This window comes from Hypanus sabinus, chromosome X1 (assembly GCF_030144855.1).
Source record: "Hypanus sabinus isolate sHypSab1 chromosome X1, sHypSab1.hap1, whole genome shotgun sequence".
Taxonomy (NCBI): domain Eukaryota; kingdom Metazoa; phylum Chordata; class Chondrichthyes; order Myliobatiformes; family Dasyatidae; genus Hypanus; species Hypanus sabinus.
In genome coordinates, this window is record NC_082738.1 from 10,801,971 (window position 1) to 10,815,503 (window position 13,533).

A 13,533-nucleotide genomic window follows, 5' to 3' on the forward strand; every position below is an offset into this window, starting at 1 on the left:
AACTTTCCATTTAGAATTCGGTTCAAGTTCAAATGTAATTGTCATTCAACCATATTCATGAATACAGCCAAATGAAACTGCTTTCCTCCAGGGCCAAGATACAAAACACAGTACCAATAGTCACACACAGCACATACAACACATGGTTATGATAGAAAAACATAGTCACAAAATAATATAGCCCAGGTCCCTGTGTAGTGTCATGGCCTGTAGATTGATGGCATGTTGTTTGCCCTGAAGCCACGTTTCTGCAAGATCAAGCATGCAGCAGTTCCTCATCACGCGCTAGTGCAGCCGCAGTTGAACGCAATCGAGCTTGTCTTTCACTGAGCAAACACTGAAGGGCAGCACTGATGGGTGGGGCCAGCTCCAAACCCAGCCCGGACTACCCGCTGTGCCACAATGCCTCTGGCATCTCCTTTCCTGGCTGGCTGCAACAGGCAACCCCGCGCAGCATGAGGGCCTGGTCCGCGCAACAATCGAGGCCATGCAGCCTCTCCGCCATTGGTCTTTCCAATGAACTTACCTTGCAGTACTCTACGTTACCAATGCCCCACAGGGTCTTGCGATCACAAAAAAGATGTCCAAGACAATCATTTGTGCTGTTTGTTGGACTGCGCATCATCTCCAACACTTTCCTCCTTAGGTGGCTATAGCAGGCAGCAACATGATACATAAGCCCAGCTTCACTACTAATGGGATAGTCCTACAGTACTTGATGTTCTTAATATCCAGCAGTATCTTGTGATTATTTTTATTTTTAAAAAGACAAAGGACAAACAATTAAACCTTTGTTTGGACCCAGAGAGGCCATTGTGACCGAGCGCGTTGCCATCTTACCAGAAGTAATTACAGTTAATTTTAATCAGTGATAAAATAACACTGATTGGATGGTCTCAAAGAATCAGTGTGGTTGGAGGAAATGCCTGCATTTTTCCAGTGGAGGAATGCCTTGGGCCAAAAATATCCTTGCCCAGTGTTCTGAAGCACAGCCTTTGCTTCCTGCACATTGACCACGACATGGTTGTGAGGAAACTCCAGAAGCTTGGAAGTAATTGAAGCCACAGAAATCTGTAGCACAAAGGAGCTCATTTGGTCTATCACGTTTGTACCAGCTTAAAAAATGGCATTTGCCCACTTCCGGTATTATTCCTGTCACCGTGATCTGAGCTATTTCCAATGCATCCATCCTTAAATAAGAAGGATCAATACGGATGCAGTCTTACCAATGCTCTGCATAACTGATTAAATACCTGATAAATTCCTCTTAGAATACACAGTAATATTCTGTTACCTTTATCAATTACTTGATCTACCTGCTCACTGGCTTTTCACAAATCATGCACAGACAACCAAATTCCTTTTGCATCTCATAGCTTTGCAATCTCTTGCTTGTTAGGTAGTATGCCTTTTTGATTTTCCTGTAAAGTAGATCATTGTATATTTTTCCCATATTATGTTCTATCTGTCAAATTTTTGTGCACTTGACCTACGCATCTCCCTAGGTGGTGACCTTGTGTCATCTTCACTTTACCACCGATCTTTGTAACAACAATCTGGAAAATTAGGCCTTTGATGTTGTCATCAATTTGGTTATATAAATTTGAAAAGGGTGAGGCCCCAGCATCAATCCATGCCATAGACCTCTCATTATGTCTTGGTAACCAGTGTAAGACCCATTTATACCCAATCCCTAATTCCTCTGTCTGTCACAATCAGTGATTCTGTGCCTCTGCCGCTAAAGGGGCAAATCCTTTTGGCTTCCTTAACCAGTTCCATATGTGTTCGATGATTCTTGTTCCTCCAGAGATCCTTCCATGTTTTTCTTTGTCTTATTTATACACACTTCTCTAAATTGAATTCCAATTGCTTTTTTGATGTCCATACAGTCGTTGATATTTTCCTGCAGCCCAGAACTTGCCTTCTCAACATCAAAATAGACAGTGCTAATTTTAGTATCGTTGGTAACTACCTTAATTGTAGCCCCTATAGTTATGTCCAGATCATCAATGTACACTATGGAAAAACTAAGAACATTGTATTAAGTCCAGTAGAAACATATTGATTAGGAGCAGGAAAGGGTCACTCAGCCCATAAACCCTGCTCTTCTAGTCAATAAAATCACACCTGATATGACTGTAACCCCAACTTCATAGAAACATAGAAAATAGGTGCAGGAGTAGGCCATTTGGCCCTTTGAGCCTGCACCACCATTCAGTATGATTATGGCTGATCATCCAACTCAGAACCCTGTACCTGCTTTCTCTCCATACCCCCTGATCCCTTTAGCCACAAGGGCCATATCTAACTCCCTCTTAAATATAGCCAATGAACCAGCCTCAATTGTTTCCTGTGGCAGAGAATTCCACAGATTCACCACTCTCTGTGTGAAGAAGTTTTTCCTCATCTCGGTCCTAAAAGGCTTCCCCTTTATCCTTAAACTGTGACCCCTCGTTCTGGACATCCCCAACATCAGAAACAATCTTCCTGCATCTAGCCTGTACAATCCCTTTAGAATTTTATACGTTTCAATAAGATCCCCCCTCAATCTTCTAAATTCCAGTGAGTATAAGCTTAGTCGATCCAGTCTTTCTTCATATGAAAGTCCTGCCATTCCAGGAATCAATCTGGTGAACCTTCTCTGTACTCCCTCTATGGCAAGAATATCTTTCTTCAGATTAGGGGACCAAAACTGCACACAATATTCTAGGTGCGGTCTCACCAAGGCCTTGTACAACTGCAGTAGAACCTCCCTGCTCCTGTACTCAAATCCTTTTGCTATGAATGCCAACATACCATTTGCCTTTTTCACCGACTGCTGTACCTGCATGCCCACCTTCAACGATTGGTGTACAATGACACCCAGGTCTCGTTGCACCTCCCCTTTTCCTAATCAGCCACCGTTCAGATAATAATCTGTTTTCCTGTTCTTGCAACCAAAGTGGATAACCTCACATTTATCCACATTAAATTGCATCTGCCATGAATTTGCCCACTCACCTAACCTATCCAAGTCACCCTGCATCCTCTTAGCATCCTCCTCACAGCTAACACCACCACCCAGCTTCGTGTCATCCGCAAACTTGGAGATGCTGCATTTAATTCCCTCGTCTAAATCATTAATATATATTGTAAACAACTGGGGTCCCAGCACTGAGCCTTGCGGTACCCCACTAGTCACTGCCTGCCCTTCTGAAAAGTTCCTGTTTACTCCCACTCTTTGCTTCCTGTCTGCCAACCAATTCTCTATCCACGTCAATTCCATACCCCAAATAGCGTGTGCTTTAAGTTTGCACACTAATCTCCTGTGTGGGACCTTGTCAAAAGCCTTTTGAAAATCTAAATATACCACATCCACTGGCTCTCCCCTATCCACTCTACTAGTTACATCTTCAAAAAATTCTATAAGATTCGTCAGACATGATTTTCCTTTCACAAATCCATGCTGACTTTGTCCGATGATTTCATCTCTTTCCAAATGTGCTGTTATCACATCTGTGATAACCGACTCTAGCATTTTCCCCACCACCGATGTCCAACTAACTGGTCTATAATTCACTTTCATTTCCTTGCTTTTTAAAAAAAAGCCACTGTACATAACCCACAAGTCAATTAAAATTCTAGTTCAGCGTAACATTTTATTTTCTTTCTCTAAGCTAATTTTTAATCTATACAGTGGATTCCAGTTAATTGGGACACATCATGACCAATACATTTTGGCCTAATTAGTTGAAGTTTCATGGAAATAGTTAAAAAGGTATAAAAAAGACAAACTGAGTAACAAATTATGTATTTAAATGAAATGCAGAACAAATTAAAACTTGACTAATACTACTACAGTACTATAAAACTGTATTTGCTCCTAATAGTTACTGACAGAGGAATTCATCTAGTGTACACAATGAACAAAATCAGCAGAGACACCTAGTACAGATAATGGACTGCCTTCATGCAATGCTATTGATGATTGCATCCACCAAATCTTCATTTGCATTGTAACATTCAAGATGATTGTCAAGATCTTCTAATCCTTCATAGTACCTAACTTGGTGAAGTAGTGAAATTGTTTCATTTTCACTCCCAGCCGTTTCTGGCATCACCAAGCCTGAATGCTTGAAACCACAGTGAACAAAATAGTTGTGAATTGTCTTGCTGTCTTTCTCACCAACTATCAGTGACAAAGTTACAGCTTTTTGAACACAAACACATGCAACTGACGCTATTTTAAAAACTGTTTGCTTGAAACACAGTCTAGTGTCTAACGGCCACACAATAGATCCACTGGACTTTTACTCTACTGATCAAACTGCTTGCTAAAAAGTGAAATAAAAATAGAAAATGCTGGAAACACGCAACAGGTCAGGCAGCATCTGGAAACAGCATAATTGTTTCATATTGAAGATTAATCTGTCTTCCTAAATTAGGTTTTATATTATTTCATAAGTTTACCATAATTTCCCCATCACTCAGCATATATACCCGTCACTATTTTAAATACTGGTACCACATTTGGATTCTAAATTGGAGAAAGGTCAATTTGGATGGTATCAGAAATGATCTGGCAAGTGTGGATTGGAACAGGCTGTTTTCTGGCAAAGGTGTACTTGGTGAGTGGGAGGATTTCAAAAGTGAAATTTTGAGAGTACAGAGTTTGTATGTTCCTTCGGAATAAAAGGGAAGGATAAAAAGTTTAGGGAACCTTATTTTTCGAGATATATTGAGGCCCTGGTTTTAAAAAAAAAGGTGCCTGGAAGGAAGGAGCAAATGTGGTAGTTGAGTATAAGAAATGCAGGTGAACACTTAAGAAGGAAATCGGGAGAGCTAAAAGGCATAAGGTTTCTCTAGCAGACAAGGTGAAGAAGAATCCCAAGAACTTCTACAGATACCTTATGTTAAAAGCAAAAGATTAGCAAGGAACAACATTGGAAGATCAGCTATGCATGGAGCTGAAAGAAATGGAGGAGATCTTAAATGGATTTTTTTGCATTGGGAGACGGACACAGTATAGAAGTTTGGCAAAGCAGCAGTGAGGTCATGGACCATATTACAGAGGAAGAGGTGTTTGCTATCTTAAGGCAAATTAGGGTGGATAAATTCCCAGGGTCTGACAAGGAGTTGGCTTGGACCTTTTGGGAGGCTATTGCAGAAACTGCAGGGGCTCTAGCAGAATATTTAAAACAGCCTTGGCTATGGGTGAAGTGTTGGAGGATTGGAAGATAGCTGATTTTGTTCTGTTGTTTAAGAATGGGTCTAAGAATAAGCCAGGAAGTTATAGGCCAATGAGCCTGACGTTAGTAGTGGGTAAGTTATTGGAAGGTATTCTAAGGGACCACATATGTAAGTATTTGGATAGACGGGGACTGATTGTGCAAGGTCGGTCATGTCTAACCAATCTTAGAGTTTATTGAGGAAGTTACCAGGAAAGTTGAAGGCAAGGCAATGGATGTTGTTTACATGGACTTCAGCAAGGCGTTAGACAAGGTCCTGCATGGGAGGCTGGTCACCTACCTACAGGAAAGATGTAAATAAGATTGAAACAATGCAGAGAAAACTTACAAGGATGTTGCTGGAACTTGATATAAGTTGTAGAGTAAGGTTGAATAGATTAGAACCTTATTCCCTAAAATGTAGGAGAATGAGGGGAGATTTGATAGGGGTATGCAAAATTAGTATAGATAGGGTAATTGCAAGCAGGCTTTTCCCACTGAGGTTGGGTGAGACTACAACTAGAGGTCGTAGATTAAGGGTGAAAGATGAAACGTTTAAGGGGAACATGAGGAGGAATCTCTTCACTCAGGGTGATGAGAGTGTGGAATGAACTGCCAGTGGAAGTGGTGGTTGTGTGTTCAATTTAAGAGAAGTTTGGATAGGTACACAGATGGGAGGGGTATGGAGGGCTATGATCCAGGTGCAGATCGATGGGACTAGGTCGAGTAATGATTCGGCATGGTCTAGATGGGCTGAAGGTCCTATTCCTGTGCTGTAGCGTTTTATGACTCTGACATCTTGTACATCCTGTCTAGTCGCAGCTGTAACCAGAGGGGACTAGAAAATGTTAGTTAGTCTGCACTGTTAACTCTTATTTCTAGGCAATTTGTCCACATTTTTAAATGTACTAGAGCCCTTAATGTCCCCTCTCTCCCTGTATTCATTTTACTATTTCACAATTCTTCCCCCTTAATGATAGTATCTGTATCATTCCTTAGATGTGCATCTATTGAGAATTATACACGTCTTCCATCTCCACATGCAAGGTGTCATTTTGGTCTCTAAAAGAACATATTCTATCCTCTGTCACCCTTAGTCTTCTGTGATTGTACCTACAAATAAGATTTTGTGCACCCACTTCCTGACCATGTTTTTAGTTTCACCCCTGTGCTTTCTATACTCCTTCAGGAAATGGCAGAACTTGGTTCTCATGGTGAGGGCTGTGCTTTTTTACCACAGGAACTATAAACGTGTGTGTTGTTTAGACAGTTCTGAGGGGTTCACCAATCTTATTTTTGGGACCAGGATGACTGAAGGCATAGAGCCTGGCACATTGATGAGATCTGGTGAGGCACATATGCCATCAAACAGGGACCTGTCTCTAGGTAGTCAAATAAACTAAGCTCTAACAGTGGAATGGAAGCAAAAAAACCCAGTACTCCCTGTGGTCAAGCTATGCCTCTCTAGTTGGTTAGGTTCAGCAATAGGACCTGTTTCTTGTAAACCCTAGCTTCCTCCAGTCTGAATCTAATTCACAGGTAAGTGAGAATTGAACATCTGGGATCAGGTGTACACTCCTTTTCATACAATTAGAAACTCGTGGGTGTGGATTCTGCAACTGATGATTTTAGTCATGTCAATAATGTGTGAAACCAATGATTCCATCGATTCCCAGTTTTGGAAGAAGTAAGGGCAGAGAGTGGTGCTTGTCTACCAACCACAAAAGTGACAAAGTGACCAAATATCTGGAAGGACCTGGAGTAACATTAATGGCTGAGATAAGATTGAAAATTTAAGAATAATTTGCTAGTGACTTTTTCAAAATTTATTTTTCAGGATCTGGATGTTGTTACAAGGCCAGCATTCATTTCCTATCCTAATTGGCCCTGAGAAAATCAGCCATTGTCTTAAACCATTGCAGTCCTTCTGGTGTAAAAGCTTCTGCAGTACTGTTGAAGAGCGAGTTCCAGGATATAGAACCAGTAATGATCAAGGATTGGTAATGAGAGTTCCAAATTAGGATGATGTGTGACTTGGAGGGAACCTGCAGTCACTAGTGTTCCCATGTGTTGACTGCTGAGTTAAAGCTCACTGATTTAGGTGTTGCTTCAGAATGGCCTGGCTAAGTAACGCCAGTGCATTTTGTAGATGGTATACAGGGTGGCGGAAGTAATGAATATTTACGGTGGCAGACGAATTTCAGTTGTGGGTTTATGCTCTGGATGGTGTCAAACTTTTTGAAAGTTGCTGGAGTCATGTTTACCAAAGCAAGTGGGAATGCTTCCATTCCAGTTCTGTCTTGTAAAGAGTGGAAAAACTTTGGATGTTTGGCTCTGAGTCACTTGCCACAGAAAGTCAGCCTATGATCTGTTCTTGTAGCTACAGTTTTTAATGGTCTGGTCCGTTTAAACTTCCAGTTATTTGTCTCTCTCAGGATGTTAGATTAGGCGATCTGGAGATAATAATGCCATTGAATAGCAAGGTTAAGTGGTTAGACTCTCCGTTGTTGAAAGTGGCTTTGCCAGGTACTTTTATGGCACAAATTTAAATTGACACTTATCAATCCATGCTGGATACTGTCTAGGTCTTGCTCGCATTGACTACCTCATTTACAGAAGAGGTGAATGGAATTGTACGATCATAAGCCACTTATGACCCAAGAATGGAAGGGAAATCATTAATGGGATAGTTGCAATAGTTTGGGCCTGTGGGATTGCTGTGAGGAATACCTGAAATTAACATTTCCTGAAATTATTGATTCCCCAACAACTGCACCCTTTGTGCAAACTATGACTTCAGCCACTGATGTGTTTTTCCCCACGAATCAGTGTGACTTGAGTTTCACCAGGGCTCATTGATGATAAACTTGGTCAGATTTAGCCTTGATGTCACCTAACTTCTGGAGTTCAATTTACAAAGAATGTGCTTCATTTAATGAAGACATTCACCTTCATGCCCTGGGGGGGGGGGGGGGGGAACCCTCTGGTAGAAAAGAGTGGCCAGAATTTATAACTGAATTGTGCTGCTGCAATGATACACCACCTGCGTATACTTGCACTGACAATATACAAGGAGTCATGAGGAAGGTAAACTTGCTAACTTGTTGTACCAATGTGATTTTACCTGACACTTTTGACGTTCTTAAATTGATGACTTTTTCCCATTTTGTCCCTTCAGTCTGGGAAGCTATGCAGCACTGCAAGGTGAGTTTTATTGCAAGCCTCACTTCCAACAATTGTTCAAAAGCAAGGGAAATTACGACGAGGGCTTCGGTCGCAAACAGCACAAGGAACTCTGGCAGCAGAAGACGGCTGAGAGTGGCTCCAAATAACCATGATGCTATTGCAAGGGAAGGAGCAGGGGGCTAGCAGCTAACCAAGTGTGAAGCACTGGCACCCTGCCTCTCTCTAACTAGGGGCACAGCAGCAGCGATTTGTTAATTTGCTTTAAATAGTGTGTAATTTAGGGGCCATTGCTAACAAGAGGGAAGGATTGCTGTTATTATGTGTAGTAACATCATGTAAAGGGTCATGGGGATGTAGTAACATAAACCAACCAGTGGTTGGCAGGGTTGGTACTGATCCTGAAGTATCTAAACCTCCCCATGGGGAATGTCAGGCCCCAGGGAGAGGCATACTCTCTCCATTGAAACCCCCGATATTAACATCTATTCAATCTTGCTAAGCCAAGTGCAAGTTAACAATGGAATGGGGAGGGGGAGAGTAAAATTGGAAATGAATTAGCCAAAATTTCACAAGCCTAATGACTGGTACTATGAGCAAGATGTCGCTCCAGTACTACCACCTAGTAACCAGAGCAATTCTTCCCTCATTTATACATTGCTATGTCTTTGGAATGATAGCTCACCCTAGTGGGAACAGTTTGCAACTGCACAGAATACTCTCAACAATATATCTCTTTTTAAATGGAGTGGCTTTGATGCCAAATATTCTAATTGTGCTTTATAGAAAAGGATTATGAAGACACAGTGACACCTACATATCAGCTGTGACTGATTTATCTACTAATGTTTTCAGTAGAACCTGGAGAACCATAGTGCATCACTTGCACATCTTGCTACACTGTACACTTTCCTCATTACTCAGATAGCTATGACCCAAACATGAGTGTCCAGATTACTTTTGTTTTGGAGCAACCCCTTCTACAAGCAGAGCAGATCTGCAAACAATTTTAGCTGAGTGTGTTGAACACTTTGTAGTCAGATGTTTTATTAGAAAACTGGAATCTAGTTCCACTGCAGACCCTCACTTCATGCACACTTCTCTAATCCCACATATATCTCCAATTTGTACCCATACTAGAGACATCATGTACACCCCAGCAATGAATAGTGCCCCTCTAACAGACTAGTAACCCTTCCCCACTATAGTTAAAGCTATTTCCACCTTATTGTCCCATCCTGATAGATGCCAGTGCCCTGCTAACACCTGATCCCCATGATGCAGGTCAGTGCCACCCTGTTTCAGGGCTACAGATTGGAATTTTTATCCCAATACAGAAAGCAGACCTTCCCCGTCTCTCTGCAATATCTCCACCACCCCTTTCCATTTAATTACTGGTTGAATAGCCAATGATTTAAATTCTTAGTTTTAGTGAAGGCTTTGTCATTTTCCCAGCTTTGGCTACGTTTTTGAAAAGGTTGCATGTGATTTAAGTGTGTGGGATTTCAGTTGTATTAATTATCACAATGTGATATCACTGAATTTCAGGGACATCCTCAAGCACAGGCTTAGCAGATGGAATGCGTTTTTTTTTCAACTAAAACTGTGCCTCAGTTACATGTTGAGAATAATATTTTGGTACTTGAATGTTTAATGTCTGTGAACCTATGCATTTTATACTACAGTTCACGTGTAATTGATCATTTCCAGGTTTCATTCAAAAAAGAAATCACGTCTTTTATAAACAGTTGCTCCATGACCAACATTAACAAACCATCTAAGATTACCTGTGTTACTCTCCCCACACTATTAATTAAAAGAACTATACTACTGAAACCAAAGGCCAGTGTGAGACCTGGACCAATGCCACTGTGATTAACAGACGTCCTCTACTTTGCTTCATGCATTCAGCAAAATGACAACAGTGTAGCACTCAGTGTTGCTGTCTCACAGTTCCAAGGACCCAGGTTCCATCCTGAGCTCAGATGCTGTCTGTGCAGAGTTTGCAAGTTTTCCTTGATCACATAAGTTTCCTCTGGGTACTTCAGTTTCCTCCCACGCCCTAATTAATTGTCTGTTGCATATAGCAACCTCGGCTAAAATCAAAATTAAAGCAGTAAGTTAATAAGCTCGCAAACACGAGGAAATCTGCAGATGCTGGAAATTGAAGCAACACACACAAAATTGTGGTGGAACGCAGCAGGCCAGGCAGCATCTATGGGAAGTAGTACAGTCAACATCTCGGCCCGAAACGTCGACTGTACTTCTTCCTAAAGATGCTGCCTGGCCTGCTGCGTTCCACCAGCATTTTGTGTGTGAAGTTAATAAGCTGTAGGGATAATGGCAAATAAGGGGAGAGGGGAATTGGACCCATCAGATTTCTCTACTGGCAGTTGGATGGGAACTAATGGAGCAAATGGCCTCCTCCTGGTCAATACAAGATCCCCATTGAGAAGCAGGCAAGACAATCAACACTTGTGCTGTATACAGATAAGGTGCGATAGGAATTGGCCAAGGTTACTTGTTCTTCCATTTTAGAGGAAGCTGACTCTTGTGCTCTCCACTACCTATCTCTTTTTCCATAACTTCCAATTGCCACCTTTTGTGTGATGCATTGAGATTTGAATGTGTGGCTGCCACCAATGGATTAGAAGTATTAGAGTGTCAGCTGAAATGAGGCCAGGTCCAAAACAATGCCGACATCACCAAGTAGACCAGGAGAAGGGATGTTTTCTATTCGCCATTATCTTTCACTGCTTACATCTGAAGCTTCACCTCTTTCCACAGACAATGGAAATTTCCACACTAGTCCAGCATTATGCCCCATCTTCTATTAGTTATACTTTTGGATGAAGTGTATGTCACTGATAGCAACAAATGCACCAAGGCTGTACCAATCATACACTTGCTCCACTTCAACCACTTTTAAAGGAGAATGCGGTGCATGCCATTCCAGTTAAGCTGTTCAGTTTCCCTTGTTCATGATGATCCTATCCAAATGGAGCAACTTGTTTTTGAGCTCTGGCTGCACAACAACTAAGGCCTCATAGTCATCTTGCACTTCTGTCTATTTTAATCACCAGTGTGGAGTGAATTAATTGCCTCCTGTTGAGGCTGCTGTAATCTGCATTCCTGTTACCCAGCCATGTACTTTAACTTGCATTTCTACTTTCACAGGAGTGAAGTACTCCTGTCCAGCTTCACAATGCATCCAGATCTACTGTACATCCACAAGAGAGCTGTTGTCTTTACATGTTACAACTTCTCTGTGGAATAAAAAAAAAATGCTGCAAAAACTCAGCAGGTTAGGCAGTAGCTATATAAAGAAACAAAGAATATTACTGGTTGAAACCTTAGTCAAAACTGCTATGCAGAATGCCACCCTAGCAATCAACACACACTACTCCTGACCTCCAACCACTTCTTCACCATTTGTATTGTGTGCATCCATGAGCTAAACACTCTTGGGTAATGCAATAGGGAGACAATAGTAGGTTGTCATTCAAACCCAGACTCATTCTGCCATTTAGTAATGTTATGGCCATTTTGCCTGCCTTCATGTTCCCTGATGCTCTTAAAGTAATTAAAATTCAATTGATCTCAGGCTTTAAAATTTCTGTGGCCCTTCATGGCTTATGCATTCCATTACTCTTTCTACAAACAGTTTTGCCTTATTTTATTCCAGCTGCCCACTACCATTAAGTTTTAAGTTGCATGCTTGATCTAATTTCCCCACCAGAATCTATATTCACCCTATAAAAAACAAACCTTTACTTGTTCTAAGCACATACTGCTCTCGCCAACTTGATGAGACATGCCAAGTTTTCGCAGATTAACATTAATGCAACCTGGAAACGGAGCTTAATAAAATGTGATGTTATGTTGAGGAAAATCTATAATGCATGCATAAATCTGTGATCAGCATTTTGGGACTTGGTGGTGTATGATGTCTTACCAAAGTGAAAAATTGAGTGTTGTTTTGTAATGGTTGCATGAATTTGTTATATTGGTGCTTCTTATCTGTTCTTGTTAGCTTGTTCTCAATAATGCATTAAGTGGGCCAGGATTCCCCACTACCCAGTTTTATTTGATCTAATCAATATTGAAATTGGAAATTACTAATTAAATAACAATAACTGCAGTTACACAGCTTATCCATGGATATACTGGGCTTTGACTAGTACATTCCATAAAAGAATTGCAAAGATTTAAAAAAAAGAGTAATGACATCCAAACCCTTGTGGTTGGGGGCCTTGGAGTTGCCAAGACGGTACAGAAAACTTGAATAATGACCCAGTCTCCAACCAGAAGTCAACATGTTGATGTAGGATGGATGGGATGGAGTTGACTTGATGCCAAACAACCTGCGAGCTTAATTTAGAAAAACTGCAACAAGATTAGGTTCTCGTTTTGTGTGCAGCTGCAGTTGACCCCCTTCAGGAGGAGGAAAAGACCAGAAAATAAAATCATTTTCAGGTATTTGCTGTTTGCACAATTTTTGTTTAGAGGTCAGAAAGAAGCTGGCAATTTGCTCCAAGACGTAGGCATCAGACTACAGTGAACTGAGCATTATTTACCAAACAACTTCTGAAACAATCCCATGTTATATACATTGAATGTGAATGGCCTATTGCATTTGGCCTGCACCAAGTATTAATGGGCCATTATATACTGCGTTTTGAACTAACCCCCATGAGATATACGGGTCTAAATTTGCTAGTACACATTGCACGCATTACTGTGAATTGTCACACATTACAGACACAAAATGTGAATGAAGGCTATGTTGTTATGATCAGAGTCTGACCACATCTTATTTTGTATGTCAGTAATACAGTATATGGTTGTCACAATTGCCTCTTCTACTTGCAATTGTTGTATTCTAATGTAATTCACTGCCTTTTTGGTCACTCTGCATTCCACTAACACTCCTGAAGGAAGCTGTCACTGGTAGATTACTGCATTTACAATATATTTTACCCAGTAGATGTTCCCCGAATATACATGCCTTATAAATATTGTATGTTTGTATCTCTTTTTACTGTTTCTATATCTCTGATCACGACTGTTAAAAGTGCTGCTTTGAATCTGTGAATGCACCTCTGCTTTACAAATGTTAGAGTTTTGACATTAAAATATCCAT

At 41.0% G+C, this 13,533-nt stretch overlaps 1 protein-coding gene across 2 annotated transcripts in view; it reads left to right on the forward strand.

Moving 5' to 3' along the window:
* The window catches only part of limd2 (LIM domain containing 2), a 37,887-nt gene extending 24,354 nt beyond the window's left edge, over positions 1 to 13,533 (forward strand). For both annotated transcript variants that reach the window (XM_059955768.1, XM_059955769.1), the window contains exon 3: positions 8,386 to 13,533. In XM_059955768.1, the coding sequence (XP_059811751.1) occupies positions 8,386 to 8,539 (154 nt within the window). In that variant the 3' untranslated portion in view covers positions 8,540 to 13,533. The remainder of the gene's footprint in view (positions 1 to 8,385) is intronic.